At 40.8% G+C, this 21,069-nt stretch overlaps 1 protein-coding gene across 1 annotated transcript in view; it reads right to left on the reverse strand.

Moving 5' to 3' along the window:
- Positions 1–21,069, reverse strand: part of stxbp5b (syntaxin binding protein 5b (tomosyn)) — a 39,970-nt gene that overhangs the window by 8,114 nt on the left and 10,787 nt on the right. The window contains 19 exon segments of the mRNA XM_032500914.1: positions 6,628–6,867; positions 7,968–8,018; positions 9,562–9,609; positions 9,707–9,763; positions 9,868–9,930; positions 11,561–11,712; positions 12,304–12,429; positions 12,781–12,965; positions 13,481–13,546; positions 13,549–13,706; positions 14,834–14,874; positions 15,015–15,082; positions 15,210–15,357; positions 16,830–16,902; positions 17,019–17,173; positions 18,095–18,173; positions 18,441–18,564; positions 19,648–19,731; positions 20,431–20,494. Coding sequence (XP_032356805.1) covers positions 6,628–6,867; positions 7,968–8,018; positions 9,562–9,609; positions 9,707–9,763; positions 9,868–9,930; positions 11,561–11,712; positions 12,304–12,429; positions 12,781–12,965; positions 13,481–13,546; positions 13,549–13,706; positions 14,834–14,874; positions 15,015–15,082; positions 15,210–15,357; positions 16,830–16,902; positions 17,019–17,173; positions 18,095–18,173; positions 18,441–18,564; positions 19,648–19,731; positions 20,431–20,494 — 1,982 coding nt within the window.

Below are 21,069 nucleotides of genomic sequence, written 5' to 3' on the forward strand. Positions count from 1 at the left end.
CTTTGTAAAGAGAGACAGATGCTTGCAGAAGCAAAGACCACCAACGTGAGGTTGGAAAGCTTTCTGGAGAGGGCTCAAGCTCAGGAGCTGAAGGACAAACTGAGCAAGATGGAGGAAGCTCTCCTAAAACAGGACAAGGAGGCATAGGAGATACTGGAAAGATCCCAGACTTCCCATTGAGCCCAGCTGGAGATGCAGGACCAAAACAACAAGAACCTCATGGCTGCTCTTCAAAAAAAGTGGGAACATCAGCTGGAGAGTGAGCGTGTCCTGTGGCAGCAGGAGAAAACCTCCCTGCTGGAGGAGAGCGACAAATCAAAAGCCTCCCATGTGGATCAGAATGATGAGCAAAGCTTTGTGAGTGACTGCCTCCTGTCTGCTCTGAAGAAGACTGAGCACCAGCTGGAGAGTACTCTCAACCAGTGGAAGGAGGACAAGGCATCCCTCCTTCAGGCCACAGACAGCCTGCAGCTGACTCAGCAGGAAAAAGAGCAGGAGTGGGAGAGGACTGAGAGCACCTTGAAGTCCCAGCTGATAGATCTTTAGAGCCAGATAATGCAAAAGCCAAAGAAGAAGAAGTGGTACAAAAAGCTTCTGCCTGGCTGAGGAAGAGAAAATGCATTTGTACTTGTATAGTATCTGTCTGTCTGGCTTTCTGTGTGGGTCTGTCTGTCTGTGTGTGGGCCTGTATGTCTGTGTGTGGGCCTGTGTGTCTGTATGTGTGTGTTGTGTGGGTGAGTCTGTCCGTGAGTGTATGTGTGGCTGGCTCTGTCTATCTCTGTACGTGTGTGTGCGTGTGTCTGTCTGCGTGTGGCTGGCTCTGTCTGTGTGTGCGTGTGTCTGTCTGCGTGTGGCTGGCTCTGTCTGTCTGTCTGTGTGTGTGTGTGTGTCTCTGTCTGTCGTCTGTCTGTCTGTCTGTCTGTCTGTCTGTCTGTCTGTCTGTGTGAAGGTCTGTCTGTGTGTGGGTCTGTCTATCTGTGTGTGGGTCGGTCTGTCTGTCGGTCTGTCTGTAGGTGTGTGTGTGTGTGTGTATAGGTATGTGTGCGTGCATGCATGTGGGTCTGTGTGTATGGGTGAGTGAGTGAGTGAGTGAGTGAGTGTGTGTGTGTGTTTATTTGCAGGGCGTGTGATGCGTCAGTGCAGTAGTGTTGGAGTAGTAGTGCTTGTAGTTAGTGCATGCTACATGCTACATGCTACATGCATGCTGCTTCTGCTCGCCACTCTCTGCTTTCAGCTAATGCCACCGGACAGCCCTTTGTTTTCAGGGGTGGAAAGAGGAGCTGAGTGAGTGTGTAAGCCTCCTCCGCCGGTACATGGCCTCTCCTCTGCCAAGATCTCTTACACGCCTCCCCGTGTCACACATGGTGACTGGTCCCTTGTGGTTCCAGGCTAAGTTGTACAGGATCTCGGAGCAGCAGTGGGCCCCAGAGACGCGGCATGAAGGCCCATGGGTGAGTAAAAACTCCCTGATGCCCATCAACCACTGTCCCAGTTATGGGTAAACAGTGAAGACCAGCAGCAGTGAACAGCAGTGCAGGCGGAAGATAGTGATGTGAGAACCACCAAAATGTCTGGGAAGGAGGAAGAAGGCAACCCCACAGCTGCGTGGGTTAACTCGGGAGGGTACAGTGGCTAGGGGAGCAAACCCTGTGGCAATGTGAGAAAACAGAAACAGTCCTCACAACTATATAATAACTACTGCATACACACAAACATCATGATGATGACAAAAATGATGTCATGTTTGTTGGTGTGCCGGCCCTGGGCCTGTCCTACATGTGTACTGTGGTTTGTCTTGTTAACTTGCAGCTGTAGCGGAGGTGATAACGAGATGACTGATCACCTGGCCGGTCCTCCCAGACTATATTTAACCCCGCCTTCCCCGAGACCGGGTGGCTGCATTCTCCCGTCTGCGCACCACAATGTTTTCTCTCTGTTTGAGTTTTCCTACTACTGACAACATGCACCTCACATTCTCCATTACATCCACACACCTTCATTCATAACTGAAACTGACAATCACACCTCATCATGCTCTCGTTTGCATCATCATTTAATAAATGTCCCTTTATTAATGTTATGTTGCTATGCATCTTCCTCTTTTGTTGTGGCCTGGTTGTAACAAGTTGGGGGCTTGTTTGCCGTGAGTTTAAAACCAGGACCTGGTTTGTGGTTTCCTTTCATTAATCCTAGTTAGTTGCTGTTGAGGCAATTTGGTTTAGTTGAGCAAGTCTATTGTTGCTTCATCGTTAAGTTGCACTACAGTCATGTGTAATATAGTTTGATGTATAAATCGGGGGGCAAACGTTCATTTGTATCCAAAACCCCCAAAATATAAATTGTCTCAAATTATTTTCTATGTTAATTATAATATACAGTGCCTTGCGAAAGTATTCGGCGCCCTTGAACTTTTCAACCTTTTGACACATTTCAGGCTTCAAACATGAAGATATAACATTTTTATTTTTTGAGAAGAATCACCAACAAGTGGGACACAATTGTGAAGTGGAACGAAATCTATTGGATATTTTAAACTTTTTTTAGCAAATAAAAAACTGAAAAGTGGTGCGTGCAAAAATGATTGGGCCCCCTTGCGTTAATACTTTGTAGAGCCACCTTTTGCTGTGATTCCAGCTGCAAGTTGCTTGGGGTATGTCTCTATCAGTTCTGCACATCGAGAGACTGAAATTCTTGCCCATTCTTCCTTGCAAAACAGCTGGAGCTCAGTGAGGTTGGATGGAGAGCGTTTGTGAACAGCAGTTTTCAGTTCTTTCCACAGATTCTCGATTGGATTCAGGTCTGGACTTTGACTTGGCCATTCTAACACCTGGATACGTTTATTTGTGAACCATTCCTTTGTAGATTTTGCTGTATGTTTGGGATCATTGTCTTGTTGGAAGATAAATCTCCGTCCCAGTTTCAGGTCTTTTGCAGACTCCAACAGGTTTTCATCCAGAATGGTCCTGTATTTGGCTGCATCCATCTTCCCCTCAATTTGAACCATCTTCCCTGTCCCTGCTGAAGAAAAGCAGGCCCAAACCATGATGCTGCCACCACCATGTTTGACAGTGGGGATGGTGTGTTGAGGGTGATGAGCTGTGTTGCTTTTACGCCAAACATATTGTTTCGCATTGTGGCCAAAAAGTTTGATTTTGGTTTCATCTGACCAGAGCACCTTCTTCCACATGTTTGGTGTGTCTCCCAGGTGGCTTGTGGCAAACTTTAGACAAGACTTTTTATGGATATCTTTGAGAAATGGCTTTCTTCTTGCCACTCTTCCATGAAGGCCAGATTTGTGCAGTGTCCGACTGATTGTTGTCCTATGGACAGACTCTCCCACCTCAGCTGTAGTTCTCTGCAGTTCATCCAGAGTGATCATGGGCCTCTTGGCTGCATCTCTGATCAGTCTTCTCCTTGTCTGAGCTGAAAGTTTACAGGGACGGCCAGGTCTTGGTAGATTTGCAGTGGTCTGATACTCCTTCCATTTCTAAATGATCGCTTGCACAGTGCTCCTTGGGATGTTTACAGCTTGGGAAATCTTTTTGTATCCAAATCCGGCTTTTAAACTCTCCCACAACAGTATTACGGACCTGCCTGGTGTGTTCCTTGGTCTTCATGATGCTCTCTGCGCTTTCAACAGAACCCTGAGACTATCACAGAGCAGGTGCATTTATACAGAGACTTGATCACACACAGGTGGATTCTATTTAGCACCATCAGTCATTTAGGACAACATTGGATCATTCAGAGATCCTCGCTGAACTTCTGGACTGAGTTTGCTGCACTGAAAGTAAAGGGGCCCAATCATTTTGCACGCACCACTTTTCAGTTTTTTATTTGCTAAAAAAGTTTAAAATATCCAATAGATTTCGTTCCACTTCACAATTGTGTCCCACTTGCTGGTGATTCTTCACAAAAAATATAATTTTTATATCTTTATAAAAGCTTTATGTTTGAAGCCTGAAATGTGTCAAAAGGTTGAAAAGTTCAAGGGGGCCGAATACTTTCGCAAGGCACTGTACTTAATATAGGTTTTTGTCTGGAGGTACAAGTGGGTCATCCAAAGAAAATAATTACATAAACATTACGGGGGCATTTCTTTCAGGGACATTTTTCAGGTTTACTATGAGTCTCATGTAGCTTTAGACTTTAAGACCAAACAGGTTTATTTAGGGTCACAGAACCTTTCAAACACAGCTGCAATTCAGTTTAATTCAGTGCGATTAAGTTTTATTTAGAAGAAATGCTTTAGAATATACACTGGTTATTGTCAAATCAGCTACAAACTTGAATTATTTGGTAAATATCAATTATCGGTTTACTTCTTTGTTTTGGGAATAATCCATAAATCCTATGATTTTAAACAGGATTCGTACACTTTTTCCAAGGTCAAATTCAAGCACTTTCAATGTCCATTTTAAAGTTTCTTCCAGCCCTATACATTACATACCAATACAGAGTCAATTATTATTTAGTGTTTTTGCCACATTAAAAGACATAATGCTATAAACAGTCAGAATTGTGTTTCGTACTAGCAGAAGGATCAGATATTAGGCAAAACCTTTGAACAGAAATATTTTACAGACCTTGGTTTTGGAACACATTCTTGATTCAAGGTTTGATCAAAGTCTGAGACACTAACAACAACAACAACAACCTGTAATTCCATTTTAATCCAGAAGACTGAAAAATAGCCTATATTAATTAAAAATGTATTTCATTGCCAAGACATGTATCTAATAGATGGTGTAAATATTATATGAGGCCATCCTCAACCTTACAGTGGGCTGATACCTACATAGCGAGCAATGTTCACTCAGAATTTTGTTGTTAAACTGTGTGTAAAAAGAGCGGTGCCGTTAAATCACCGGTTTCAGGACACGTACGGTACCGTCTGGATGGTATTAAGGTAACAGTAGGTAGCTAACCTTAGCAGATAAGCACATTGAAAAACTAAACTCTAGGAGGAAACATTACATTATCACACCAAGCAGGGCCAGATTAACAATTTTACGTTCCCTGGGCAACAAGACTCAAGAACCCCCTGCCCCAAAGCAACCATTTCAAAGTCGCTGTCATCAAGAGCATTTAGACTTTACTTCCATAATAACAAATCAGGCTTCTGCATGGCTCAGTGGAGATGGATGTCCTATATTTACAATAGCCTCCACATTTATAAAGTGCAAGAGACAAAACCGATGTTTAACATAACTTTTTACAATTAATCTTTCACAGAACTTGGTGGCTACAGAGTAATTATTAAATGTTTCAATATGTAGCCAATCAAATACCTTTTGACTGCAACAGTGGCAATAAGCAGACAGCTAGGGAAGCCTTAACTTAAACCAGAGATCATTTCTAAAATGCAAAATTGTCAAATTATCACCAGCCAGGAAGCAAATAGGTGTGTATGGAGAAAAAAGTAAACCATTGGCTACACTGTTGCATGTAGTTCAAAGTCAAGATCATGGTTATTGTTTCACAATCAACTATATCCACATTTTAGTTTCCATTATAAAACCAACAGAATCTTTTGGAAATAAAAACTCCTTACACACAGCGTTTCCAAATGACCACAATTTCCCTCTGTCCCTCTCCTCCACCACTTCCTTTCTAAATGCCAACCACCACGACATGTCAACTATGAAGGCCAGAAAGGGTCATTCTGAGATTTAAAAAGTAATGGACAAAGCTAAGTGACTATTACCTACATCAGTGGTTCGCAAACATTTTTTCAATAATGAACCCCAATTTGAAGCCGAGTAACCCCTGACCAGCATAAAACATGTTTGGTTAAAAAAAAAAGTTCTAGCTATTTAAAGAGGCACAATAAAGCGCTTCACCATCAGTGTCTGATTTACTAAGCAATATTGTAACCTAAAAACTTAAATGATATTTCAAATGTTTAGAAACACCAGATTCATTCTTATATTGTATAATTATTTGACACTGTGCATGAATGACATTTTTTAAATTAACATAACTAAAAAAATAAATTAAAAAAACTTACATAACCCCTGCAGTACTCGGTTCACAAAGGGGGGTACACATACCCCCATTTGAGAAACACTGACCAACATTATACTCTATTATATGTTCACCACACATGTTGAATCCCTGCTGCACAAAGCTAGTTTGCTCATGTCTGTGAGGAAAGGGGGATTTCTAAAAAGGGCTTGTAATCATTGATTAGTGTTTTTCTGTCTCGCATGCAGAACCTATGGAAGAGATTAGGGCCAAATGTGAACATTTTAATTAGGGTCTGACTTTTATGTCCGAATTCTGAGAAAAAACTCAAAATTCTGTCTTTATTCGCAGGCTACATTTACAATGCTACTTTTTGCACGTCTACACCACAAATTCACACTGCTGTGGCTTCTCAGAGCCTCTAAACCGGAGAAATTCAAAAACACTTCGGACCCCATTTTGGACGGGTGGAGCATACACGCTGCCTCCTGTTTACCCTGGAACGGGCATGCCCAGTATACGAGAATCTTGATGAGTTTGCATTTAGCTCAGAACGAAGCAATGTAAATGTAGCCTCAGAATTCTGACTTTAAATTCAGAACTTAAATACAGGTTTTCACATGTGGCCCTAATTACTTCAAGTTCAACTGAGCTTCTTACCACAGGAGGAGATGCCAACGGGTTGCTGCAGCCTGAGGTCCCCAGGGGGCGGCAGGCTGAGGGCCACCATCATCACAGTGCCCTGGGTGGTTCCCACCAGCAGACAGGGGCTGACCACGCTGTCCGTCTTCCTGGGGAAACTCTCACAGAAGTGAAAGGAGGAGATGGCCTCTCGGGACTCTCTGTCTATGCTGGTTACACTTGAACTACGCGAGCGGGTGAAAGCGTTATCCTTGGCATCTAGACAGCAGGAAGGAGCAGAAGAACCAGAGAATGAGGAATGATTGGTGGACTTATCCATGCAAACAGAAATATTTGAGATGAAATCCACTGCGTCAAATCTCAGTTAGCATGTTAGTGCTATGTTCGGCTACTATATGTTTAGTGGAGCAGCCTATGCAGCATATGCATGTCTTTATAGTAAGAAGACCCAGTACAGAGTAGACTAGTATTCAAAAAGATTTTTAACATTGAGATGCTCTTTGCACAGTTAACGTCCAAGGATGCATTTTCTTGAAATGCTTCCCAAAGTGCACTTTTTACAACTAAATTGACAACAACATTCTCAATGCAAAAAAAAGTGCAAGATATGCATGTAGTACTACAGGGACTCCCAAGGAAGAAGCAGCAAGAATTATTCATGCCTCGTTACTGTGCTGACGGCAGCTGAAACACAAGCTTTTACCCTCTTTAACAGGCTAATGAGGAATCCCGACAGAAACACAAAAAGATCCGTGACACAGAGGGGAAGGCTAAACAGACCGCCCGTCATGTGTGTTCTTCTCAAGGAAAAACTGTAAACGAGAAAAGCACGATTTTTAACACCGAGTGCAAAGTCAAGCCAGCGGGGATTCCTCAAAAAGAAGCAAAAGATCATTGTGAAAGGATTAGTGTCATGTCAACCAATTCAGAACAAAAGCCCCAGCAGTGGTGGGGGGTTAGTACCAGTTATCCCACTTCTGCCAAAGTCAGACCATGGCTGGTCCACTCACAGTAGTTGGGACCTGATTTAGTTCTACAGAGAGCCCCCTTCTGGGTCATCCTGGCCGCCGCCTTGCCTTCGTTCATGTAACAAAAGCGCTTCTTATTTGCGAGAGAGCGCCATCGCTGGAACTTCTCCTCTGCTTACAGTGACACAGTGACAGTGTTTGTCTCAATTTACAGTATTACATCCTAAGACAACAGGAATCTCACATGTACAACAACATGCTGTTAGAAAATACAAAGTAGTTGACAGCTGTGAACTCACTACAAAGAAAGAAGATCCAAATACCAAAAGGAACACCTGTAGAAAAGTGTAAACATTCTTAGAAGCTAAATATTCAGTAGTTTTGGCTTACCCAGGTCTGGCTTTTGCTCGCTAGACAAGCTAATTTTCCGTGACATCTTGGCTGTAACAGAAACAAATACTCATATTGTATGAGGAAAGACTGACGGCTAAAAAGGAAAAGATTGTTTAAAGGTCCCATGACATGGTGCTCTTTGGATGCTTTTAGAGATGCCTTAGTGGTCCCCTAGTACCATTGAAGTCTCTTTCCCAAAATTCAGCCTTGGTGCAGAATTCAGCCACTAGAGCCAGTCCCACAATGAGCTTTCCTTAGGAAATGCCATTTCTGAGTCTGTAGCTATTGAGAAGGGGGGCATGATGTCTTTTTCTCATGGGGCAAATTCTCTGGGTGGGCAAAGCAGAGATATTGGAGGTAACCTTGCCCCTTGCGACCTCATAAGGAGCACGATTCCAGATTGCACCATCTGAGCGTTCACTTTCTCAAAAGGCAGAGCATGATACCCAGGGCTCGGTTTACACATATCACAATTTCTAGCCACTGAGGGACCATAGGCAGGCTGGGGGAACTCATATTAATGTTGAAAAACATCAACATGTGATATTTTCATGCCATGGGACCTTTAAATTAATTGCAACCGAAGATTTTGTAATTATCATTTCAGCAACCTGTGACGTAACATTGTTGTTACTACGCAAATCAGTGCGCAATCACAAATTATGATTTTCAGTCATTCTTTAGAGTGGTGATAGATACTGAAGGGTAACTGTTGAGGACATTCATAAAGTGAATACAGTCCATTATGCCATACAGTGGACAACTCTTACTGTGTGCAACTAGAGTGCATTGCTTTAAGAGGAATATTCTGACTCAATTTCAATTGAGTTGGTGCTTTTATTTTTGTTGTCGGCAACCGGGACCGTTGCCAATATAAAGTATAAAATCCCCAAAGTTGCCCGTTGCAGTCTATAACCACCCTTAGAGGAACCCTGAGAATACAGATGAGGCTGAGCGGCATCACAGACGGCCAAAGAGCCTGCAATGTCAAACAAAGCAAGAGGCAGTCAAGAAACAAGGTAATTGCAATTCAGTGAACATAGTTATGCAAAGAGAGTAGGAGGAGGAAAAATCAGTGGGGAGCCAAACAGTTAACACTGAACTGAAGCCCTGGAACCAGAAACACACACAGCAAGTGTCTACAACCAAAGATACATCATTCACTTAAACTATTAACTGACAAGGCTAGACATTAGTACTGTAAAGATTAAGGCATGAAGCAGATTTTCTATGCTTTTGAATTAGTAATAAAAAAAAGGTAACATTTGCCAATTTGATATAACATTTTTAATCCAGCGTAGCAGCAGCCTACAGCGTTTTGAACAAAAATCTGCATAGAAAATCTGAGGACTGAAATTCAAAAGACGTCCTGTCATGCATTTAATAAAGAATCTTGATTCATTTCATAAATCAACTATGAAGCCCCCACACTGTATGATTAGCAAAAATACATTTCTTGGATGCATTTCTTTCTTTCATTGCCGCAAGGTGCACAGATGGACGTAGGATTAAGGCACAGTGGCGTTAGACTGCTGTCATTCAGAGAGAAAGAGTGAGTGATCAGAGAGAATACATCTGGATGATACAGTACCAAAGTCATTGGCAACCGTCTTGGAAAAGCGTCTGCTTGTGAACTTCACTGGAAACAAGGTTCAAAAAGACAAATCAGATCACTTCAGCAGTTTTTAAAAAGCTTAGATTTAAGGGGATGTGCAGCTTTTTTAACAATACAGTACCCTTCTCTATGAACTTCTGTTTCCGTTCATCATCAGAATTGCAAGGTGAGGTGGATCCTACATGACAAATGTCAGCATTTGAAAAAGATGCATTTCAAAATTATAAAAAGGGTCAGTTTTTTTTTTTTTGCATGAAGCACTCAGACTTCAGGGAGGCTCACCTGAAGTAGGTGACTTGCAGCGGTCCTCTGAGGTGTTGGACCCATCGTTGGAATCACAGGTTGCTGTGGGAGCCACAAGGGTTGTAATTAAACATGGCAGAATTAGTCCGCTTGGACTACTCTCAGCCAGGCTTACTAAGGCTATGCTGATTCCTATGGTACATACATATGGTGAGAATAATAGGGTCACCTATTTGAGCAAAGGCAGGGACAATTACTATACAGTTTATAGGGCTGTCAATCGATTAAAAATGTTTTAATCACGATTAATCTCATGAGTGTCCTAGTTAACTCGCGATTAATCGCACATTTTTCACCTGTTCTAAATGTCCTTTAAACAAGTTAAAGTTTTTAATGCTCATGTGGTATTTGAGAGTGACTCCTCCGGTGGTAACTCAGAGGGGAAGGGAGCAGCGCTGTTTAGTGTTTAATAAGCAAGGATTTGTGGACTGCATGCACCGGAATGAATTACAACAGAAATACATTTGAATATAGTTATAAATCCTAACAGGGTCTGAAAAGTTGCTAAATCTAGCGAGAGAGCCGTTAAGTTGGTAACACTGTCCACAACGTTAATCACGCGTTAACAAAATGAGTGGCGTTAAAAAGCAATTTACGTTGACTCGTTATTAAAGGCATTCATTTTGACAGCCCTAGGTACAACACTTCACTTCACAAATCTGTTGACTTAAGTGCTGTTTGTCTAGTAAAATATATGGCAGGGTTTAAAGATTCACTACCTGATTTTGTTAAAGTGCCCTCAAGTCTCAAAATGTCCTCCCAGCTCACTGCTGGAATCAATAGTGAGCTTTGGGGATTTGAGGCTGCTATATCAATCAGGGAGTGTATCTTTATGAGAAAAAACGGAAGGCTTAGAGGAGAAAAAGGACACGGTAGGGAGGGGGGGGGGAATTCTGACACAACATGACTTACTCAAGTGAGATGAACGTAGTTTTTTCACAGACTCAGAATACAAGTAAGAAAGTCGGGACATGCAAGACGTCTCAGTTGGATTGTCTTTACCAAATCACAGAGAGAGACCAACAGTAAAAAAGAAAAAAAAGAAAAAGAGAAACAGAAATTTGACAAGACATCATATGTTCAAAAGAAAAGAGTCAGAAAGGCTTGCTGCTGGATTTCTAATTGAAATTAACCAATACAAATATATCTCTCAGATAATATTCCTGCAGTTTGCATACATTCAAATTTGTATTTCATTGTAGAGAACCCAAATAGAAGAGTCTTGAATCTAGCCCCAAGCCACTTAGACTACAAACAGTACAAGTACAGAAAGTGACTGACAAGAACACAGTAAAAGACAGAAGCAAGCAATGCTCTAAAACAACAAATAAATGTGAATTATTTATCTTTTGAGTATAAAAAGGAATCAAAAGGAAATGCCACTGCACCACAACTGAACAGATGGTGAATATGTCAGTTACGCTCCCTGTTGGGGGGTGCTCATGGTGCGAAGTCAAGGCTGCTGCCAAGTGTCAGCCCTGCCTCACTAACCCACCTCTAACAGCTAGAGACGTTCAGCTAATTGCTTTAGCAACACAAACAAACAAACGTGAGCTAAGTAACAGAAACATTTTTTCCGGGTTAATAGTGGTAGTCAGCTGTAGGGGCTGCCTTAGCTATGGAGCGTGACCAACACAATAATGAGAGGTGGAATTGTTAGAGTGCAGCTCACCTCCAGAGGGCTGGCGTGTTTTGCGTGGCGAGCGAGGCTGCCTCTGGTAGGGGTCAGATGGGCTGTACAGCTCCGATGTGCCCATGTTGAGGAGCAGAGTTTTCTGGAGGTAGTCCACCACAGCTAGACCATTACTGTTTCCAAACACCACACTGGAATGCAGAAGGGATGAGGGACACAGATGCTGTTTTTGCTCTTAACTCCTACCTTATGATACAAGCAGGCTGTAGTTACACTTGCACTGTATAAATGGTTATTGCCTTCTAGGGCTAACAATTATTTTCATTGTCAATTATTTTCTTAATTTATTAATTAATTAATTGATTAATTGATAAGTTGTTATGTCTATAAAATGTCAGAAAACGGTGAAAAATGTTGATCAGTGTTTACCAAAGATGACATCCTCAAAAGTCTTGTTTTGCTTTCAAGATATTCACTTTACTGTCACCGAGGAGTGAAGACACTTCAACATATTTACATTCAAGAAGCTGGAATCAGACAAATTTGTCCTTTTGTTTTTTAATTTAAAAAAATGACTCAAACCAATGAATCGATTATCAAAACAGTTGAGTTGACAAGTAACGGATTAATCTTTGCTGTTCCATTGCCTTCTGTGTGTGTGAGACAGGTTGCATAAACACAGCTACAGGACCGTGATAACCACCCAGTATCAAGACAAGTGTCGGCATAGAATGATGTGAACTGATGTCCAACTATCCAGTGTGCTGGCTGTATGTACTTACAGGCCGTAGGAGGAGTTGATAGCCAGGCTGGTGATGGGCTGAGGTGGCTCCCCGCTCACCCACACCAGCTGGATCACCAGCTCCACCTGGTAGCCCGGAGACTGCTTCAGCGGGGAGCTCCGCACCCTGCAGGATCAGACAGCAGGCTGGAATTATCACTGGAATGACTTATCACCCTTTTGGGTAAGCCACACTGAAGATATCATCATTTTTTTTTATTATTGTTATTCCCCCTTCCACACTTTTACTGTCAAAACATTTTCATCATTTTTATAAAGAATATTATTTCCCCCTGGTGTACTGATGTGGACATTTTGTGAAGGATTGGGGAGTTGACTGGAAGGAGTGAATGGATGACGACATCACTTACTTAAAAGTGGTCGGTTCAGTGACAACCTGCTTCACAAAAAAACTAAATAGCGGAGCCCAATTTAACCATTTTGCAAAAAGTGAACAAGAAAACTTAATTGTCCGTACTGCAGGCATGGTTTATTGTCCCGGGGTCCGTCGGAGGAGTTGCTGCCTGTGGATGGCTGAGTGGGAGGCTCACTCTCCTGAGGGCTGGAGGAAGCTCCCGGGGTGGGCAGGGTGGGGGTCTGATCCCCTCCTGGATCAGGGGAGTCACCGTCGCTAAACTCACACTGCATCCGCACCTCCAAAAGCTAAACACAAGAGATGATATGTGACAAAATGGCTGGTTCTTGGACAGATTATGCCAGAATCTTCTTTTTCATACCCATTCTGTCTTGCCCTGAACTTTCCCAACTGTCCCAGAAAAGAAGGAAAAAAGATACTAGACAAAGGAGTAGAAGTGTTGCTGGTCTTTCTAGTGTTCATTTACAGGTACTCCTTGGATACTTTGGGTGCACTGGGTTTATTCCATCTTGTGAAAGAAAACTGGTCTCAGTCCAAAAACTGTAAAATGAATTTTCAAAAAATATTGCCAAAAATAAAGGCATTCAATTTGCACAATTCTACAGGTGCTTGAGATATTTAGTGAATGACATGCACTTTTTACATTCTGATGAGACCATTTCTTGAAATATGGAATAAACAAAAGATAGTGTATTTTCACTTCTAAAGGTGGAAAAGCTTTACATTTTAATGGGTAATTTGTCCACAAAGATATAATGGTGCATGTTTGTTGACTCGTTGATGAAGTGCTGTTAACAGCCACTGCCAAAGCTTCATGTGGTGATTTGGCTGTGCTGAACCCACTGACAATTACGTGGGACGTCAACCCGGGCACCCGACGCAGAGCATCCTGCTCTCAGGGCACCAGGACAAGGTCTGGATGGCAAACGGGTCCTCCTCTACTATATCTGTGTTTGCCTTCTCCTCCTTACTGCGAGCCCTCTCAAAAACCTTGGCAGTCTTCAGCTTGTACAGCACTTGAAGCATCACTTTGAGGAGAGGTAAAGAAAAAGAAGTTAGAAAGATATGTACTGCTGCCTTCAGTTAATGCACTCATGCCGGGGCTTGACACTTGTCCATGCACAAAAGTCACTTGTCCAGGGAAAGATAGTCATTTTATAAGCTTCCTGCAGTTGGAACAGGAGTGGTTTACGATAACACATCCATGAACGGGAGTGGATGGCTAGCAACACAAAGTTCCTTGAGCAGAAATGGATAAATAAAAAGGTATTTTAAATGGGAAGTTGAGTTTCAAAGCCCTTCAGATGCTTCTCTTACAGACTGAAGTTGTTTGCATGTACTGTCGATGCGACCTGAGTTACTAACGGCGTAGTCGAGTCTCAAATAGTACTTGAGCATTAAAAACTTGAAAAATGTCCCTTTGAAAGTACATTTAGAATAGATACAAATATTTGCAGCTAATCACAAGTTAATTAGGACTCTCGTGCATTTAAAAACGTAATCAATTGACAGCACTAGTCTTGACCTAAAGAATTAAAGTAAAGAAGCAGGTTCAAAAAACAACTTAGGAAATTTAAGGCAGAATAGACACTTACTCTCCTTAATTGCTGCCAAAATATTGATGAATATAAAATATGATTCTGTTCTGTGTACTAACTTTAAATGTAGGTGACTAAAAATTATATCTGCAAATCCAACATTTACACAACTCTAGATATAAACCCAAAATCAATATTATCACTGTTACATATTCTATCATTTTGAGTTATAATAAAAATACTAACATGACTTAACAACACTTAAATTATTTAATTAAATTGACCTTGCAAGATAAGAGTATTTAAGAATATGAAAATCAGTTATGGAATACAATCTGTGATTTGCATTCTTTACTGACGCTAATGAGGAATCTACATGCAGCTTGCACTGGCTTTTACATGTTTCATCTATGTCTTAGTGTGTTATAATAATGTTTATTTGACTTGATGACCTGGATATGTGTACGATTACTGTGGTAACTGTACATATGTACGTTTCTAACTGTAACCTGCAATAGGACTTCTGCTGAAAACTAGCTCTACACTATGACACAAAATATGCGTCAAAAAGGATTATACGCAGCTCCCTACAAATACATACAAACAAAACTACTCACATGCAGAAGCATCCCAAAATTTGATCGACCCATCAGCATGTCTGAAAACATTAAAGAAAAAAGAAAAGAAAGAGATTATGAGATAATTTGTTCAAAGTGACAATGCCATGTTTGCATGTGAATGCAAGTCATTGAATCAAAATAAAGTGATTAGTTCATTCATTAATAATTAGTTACTTACCCAGTGATAATGATCTCTGGGTAACTCTGAGTGCCTTGGCCCCAGTTTCCTCCACTAATAGGCCATTCCTGTGAAAATGCAGGCTTCTTTCAGTTGTGTTACCAGTTTTCTAGCGTTTATATGCCTCCAAAAATCTATTCCAATTCTTAAAGTCGAATGAATTTTTAGTGCTCATTACACAAAGGAGCAACTTACCTTCTTGCTGTAACCTTGTCTCTTTTGCCGGCTGCCGACGGAGTAAAGTGCAGGAATAAGTTCAGCAGGGCAGTCAGCAAAGTACTCACAGCAGGTCACTGGTGACTCATGGATGGTCAGAGGATATGGATTCTCAAATATGGGGTACCTGTCAAGACAAAAAGATAGATTTGAAAACTAATTCCATCTTCACGGTATGTGCACTTGAGCTTCAACTTGAGATGAAAATGACAACTTGCTTGCTGCCAATTGTTGAATACTCTGAGCGATCAGTTTCAATGTCCCATGAAATGCCTATGATATTGTAATTTTAGATTTCTTATACTTTTATCAAATTTAATTGAACTAGTTTAACTAGTACAGCACAGCAGAGGTGTTCATTTCCAAACAGGGTGACAGTTGGTGGCTTGACCGTGCTAAAGTAACATGAATGTATGAATTTAATTAGCGGAGGTGGTATTATTATTCATGTAGTTAAGTTAGCACACAACACTTAACGTTCCACACCTGGACCTGGTCTGAGTGAGACAAAGAAAGACAGGTTTCCTCTTAACAAAAGGCTCTGAGTGAGTATAAGCTGGGCTTTTATTGTGAAGGGTAGACACAGGAAAAAAACAGCGTAATGGCAGTGTTCTTTCCCTCTCAACCTTTATTGTGCAGCCACTTGGTTTCATTCATAGTTATTCATTTCTAATGCTGTCCAAAGTGCTCCAAGTTCCAAACCCCAAGGTTCACTGGGTCCTCAGGAAGCCAAGTGTTAAGTAGACTGGATGAACGGTTCTCGAGGTATTTTAAAGACAAAATACACCACACACACACACACACACGTTTATAGTTAGATGTTAAAACCAAAAAAGTCTGGAATCGCCGTTTTAAAATGAATGATGAATAGCCACTTGGACTCAACTACTGCAATGTTGACACCCAAATACACATAACACTTCAACCTGCGTTACTACTGCTACTGAACTGTGAGTTTTAAAACATCCACCGTGAGTTGGGAGGAATTTGGAGGAACTGTTCGTTGCAATAACAGAATCGAGGAATGCATCTTCATCATTCATGCTGGCTGGGTTGCCTTCAAGTCATTAAATTAACTGGGGGAAATTCTTATATATACCCACTGGCAGTGTAAGATGCAACGGTAATAAAAATGTTCACACTTTCCAAGAAAAATAATTATCAAAATGTTATTTTTTATTTACATATAATTACCATAAAATGGTAAACAGCAGGAAACACCCAGGGGAAAACTTTTAATTAAGATTCAAATAAAAAGGACATAATGCTTTACTGCAAAACAATCTTATTTTCCATGGGACCTTTGTAAAATAAGAGTAGACTCTGACAGCTTAATAATAGTTATTCTCCATTGTAAATTCACTACAGAGATGGATCACGACTTTGTGCCATTTTTCTTCTGTTCATTTATTAAAGTCTGAAAGGTTTCAATCTGACTGACTGAAATCATATAAATACAGTTAAGAGTGTTAACTAATCAGACGTATCTCTTGTAAACTGTGTATTAATACATAATGTGCTTGATCCACAATACCCATATTACTCAACGCATACCAACAATACCCCAACTAATCTATATTTGGAAAGCAGTATAATTACCCAATCTGTCCGAGGTCTATTACAACCAAGTCCTTCTCGAGGAGGACCACCACAGCATAAGGCTCCTGAAAGTCTGGCCAAAGAACCAAAACAGCACAAAATTAACAGTGAAGTCATTTCAGGGAGCGAATACAGATTCTGAGACGAATGGACAAAAACCGGTCCAGAGCGGCGAGTGTTGCAGCTCACCATTTGGATATGGAGTTTCACACAGCGTTAGGAAATCTACGATGGGGTAGTCCATCTCTAGGACAGCAGTGCTCTTTCCATGCATCACAGTCAGACAGGCTCTCCTCCCCACTGTATCGTAAGACAGACCTCCAGACAGGATCATGAATGGGTCCCTGAGTTCAGAGGACACACACGCACACGCACACGCACACACACACACACACACACACACACACACACACACACACACACACACACACAACACACACACACACACACACACACACACACGTTAGATTATATGCATCATGAGGCAAAGGCAGAAGAGGAACAGTGTTTAAGTGAATGGTTCAGAGATGACCAATGGCACTGCGTGTAACCCTATATATATATATATATATATATATATATATATATAATATATAATATATTATATATATATATATATATATAATATATATATATATATATATATATATATATATATATATATAAATGACAGTACCGCAAGCTACTAGGTCCAATCAGTGGTTAACGGGTGAAGAGGGACACCAAAACGTTACTGTTGTGCTTTCTCTGGAGATTCTTTGCCCCATTTCAAGAGCATTTAGGATGGAAGGAGCATACTTTTTAATTATAATGACAACTATATTAATCCATGTCTTAAAAAAAAGGGATAATTAGATCAGCTTCAGTGAAATAGTTAATTTTTTATGACATGTTTTATAGGAAAGTTTAGTCTTTTTTAACTTTCTAACCTTGACGTAACCAGCTTGTTCTCTTTAGATAATGATAATTGTGTCAACAGTTATCAAAACCTAATTAACATGCAAACTCAACGGAACAATGACTCATTGGTCATGATCAAAACAATGATCACAACAAAACAAAGGCTGGGAAAAATTTAACATAATTAGCCCAGTCCTTCCCAGCTTTCCACCCAGTTTCCACCAGCACAAGGAAGCTGTCAACATGACTGGCCTGTTGTGATAGAATAACAGGAAAGGCCACTTTCAGTACAGGATATGGATTTAAACCAGAGTCTGTAAAGACACAGGATACAGTAGGTGGGGATATGCTACCATCACACTTACCCAGCCCTTGTTGTTTTATACTCCACCTTCAGAATAGGCTTGCATGGTTCTGGCTTTTTTCCATCCTTAGGCTGCTTTCCTAGTGGGGTTAAATGGAAATAATGCATTTAAGTTTAATTTGCAGATGTACAGTACCTATGGTGTACATGCTGTAATGCTCCTGTACACATGTATGGACATGTTGCCACCATCCCTCTGTTTTTGTACAAAGCACACCTCTAAGATTGGATCTACAACATGTGCTCTAAAGACATAGGTGGCTTCTATTCAATATGCCTGTGTGTGTGTATATAAACAACGCACACAAAAAAAGGAAAAAAAAGTGTGTGTATGCAACAGTCCGTACCATGTGGTGTGATGATCTGTGCAGACTTGGCTTGGGCTCGTATATTCCATGTGGTCAGAGTGCCATCAGAGTGGCTGCAAACAAACTGTTTGCCCTCATGGTGCCAGGCTACTGAGTGGATCGCCTGAAAGACGCACAGCAGCACGTCGTTAGAGTGTGCTAATAAAGTACATGCACATTTTACAGCTGTCCAACAATACATTAGAAGATTGGTAGAAGCTCTGTGTGCAACATATTCAAATCATAAGGCTGGATAATTCTATGTGTTTGTTACTGTCAACAAATCTCTTGACAAGACCAAAACCAACAGTACGTTAGTCCGTCTCTTAAATTTTTCTGACTTGCCCGGCCTGTCTGTGACACTCGGCCCCACACCCATCCGTTCCTACTGAAGACACAAGTATGTAAGTATAGAAGACAAACGCATACTTTTATCTATAAAGGCTGGGCACTGTAGTTTTAGCAAAAGTGACTCAACATGAGTAAATAGTGTATTTGTTGGGGACTATTGTGGATTAAAACACATTTGGTGTACTAGCAAGTTTGGCAGCAGGGGGGTGTCTGTGGGATCGGCTCAAAATGAAGTACACTGGTGTCTTTATCAAATAAAGGAGTATGTTACTCAGCTCATGTGTGGCTCATTGAACTGTTCTTAAAAGTTTTTGGTCAACACTGGGGCTCTGCGGTACAGAGGGATAAGATACAGTATGAGGCCATAATTGTTTGTAGGATCAGTTCATCGTTGGCTTTGGTCTTTTCATGGGATTTAATTCATGGAATGACAATAGAATATCACCGGATTTATCCTTTAACAGTGCTTAGTGAATGAATGAAAGAAACACAACTTGATTACTTATCATCATGTGGAATGTATGAATGAATATGTGGAGAGAATGGGTTTTGTTTAACTATTGGCACCTTACAGGAGAAGCACTCTGAATTTCTTGTACGTTTTTTTTATGACACAATGACAATAAAGGCAGTCTATCTTCTAATATTGTAGAAAAGTGTTTAATTTTTCAGAAACTCAATTGACAACAAAATCCACCCAATACAAAATCTCTCAAACGAGTAATGAGCTATTTCAGGTTTCATGAGAAAACACATGTTAAGACCAAACATGTTGCTGGGACAACAGTGAAAAAACCATGAAAAAACTACTGTAGTACCCTCGCAAGAATTGAGTGGAAAGAAGAAAACACCTTACCTCATCATAATTGTAGCGGTAGTCAGCTTTTTTGCACTTCAAATCCCACAACACCACAACCCCACATTCAAATCCAATCAGAAGCTGCAATAACAAGAGAAGCAAAGTCAATCATTCAATCATTCCTAGAACGTTTTCTTGAAAAACATATGTAATTTGGTACTAATTATAGAAGAAATAGACAAATTCCTAACACATAGTAAGTAACATCTCATTAATGACTTGATATGTACAGTTTGACCTTTATCAGACAGCTGATAGAGGCAGTCCCCATTATTAAACAATTATTGATTGATAAATACTTAGTCATATTAAAAGCAGATGCTTAAGTACATAACATGAAAAAATATCTTTTAGTATTAAGTATTTTATGAACACTAGTAGGGTGTGCTTATGGTCAAGGCCACATCCCTCACTTTGAAGACTATTGAAGCCACAGTATTTCTCCATCTCTTCTGCCAGGACTTAGTCTGTGTAACATTGTGGAAGGTATCTGTAAACGATTAGTCTCGCGAGAAACCTTTTCTTCTTGATTTTGAGACAGAAACCTGAAGTTTACCATTGACATTTTAAATAGCTGTAAAATGTTCTGCTATCATTCTTCATTGTTGTTGCGAAAGCTGTATTGACACTGTGTCGTCTGCGCTGGAGCGGTCATTCACACGGGAAAAAAAATAAAAGTACACCACCAAAAATAAAAATAAAAAAAGCTGCGGTTTTGTGTTAGATATTTAGGATAAAAATTTATTTCCACAGGCTATGCGGTGGTCATCTGTCAGTTACCTTTCCTTCATCCATGGGGTTATCACTGATGTGCACAACAGGCCCTGGGTGTGTTTTGGTGGATCTGTGTAAGTTTTAGGGACAGAAGAGAAAACAAGAAGACAGAGTGTGTGTGTAAATACAAGAATATTTGTGTTCTGGAGATTGACATGATGTATTCTTAATTGAAGTAAAATGTATCTGATATGTACTGTCTAGCTTTTAGAGTGGGAGAAAGACATGAAGGCAATTAGGAAGACATGCAAACGTAAAAAAGAAGAAGAATAAAAGCCAGCTCTATGGTTGTGCACAAAGAAACGGAGCAAGGATATGAGATGAAAATGTGCATCAGTGCAGAGGCGAGAGAGAGACATGACATATGAGAGACAAATAGAGGGAGAGAGAGAGAGCAGGGTCACATGAGGGTCTATGCGAGATTATAGTGTGTGGAGACAGCATCACTGTGGCAACAGAGCAAGGGGCACTGAGGAAGCGTAGGCCTGGCTTGAAGAAAGTGTTGCTGCCTCTGAATGTGGTCTGGCTCCAGTGGCTAAATGATCTCATAGCTGCTGGTGAGTCGATACAGTCAGAGATGTAGCAGTGAAGGGATGGACTGGAATATGAACTCCAGACTGTAATCACCACACGATACACCATCAA

The sequence above is a fragment of the Etheostoma spectabile genome, chromosome 20 (genome assembly GCF_008692095.1).
Source record: "Etheostoma spectabile isolate EspeVRDwgs_2016 chromosome 20, UIUC_Espe_1.0, whole genome shotgun sequence".
Taxonomy (NCBI): domain Eukaryota; kingdom Metazoa; phylum Chordata; class Actinopteri; order Perciformes; family Percidae; genus Etheostoma; species Etheostoma spectabile.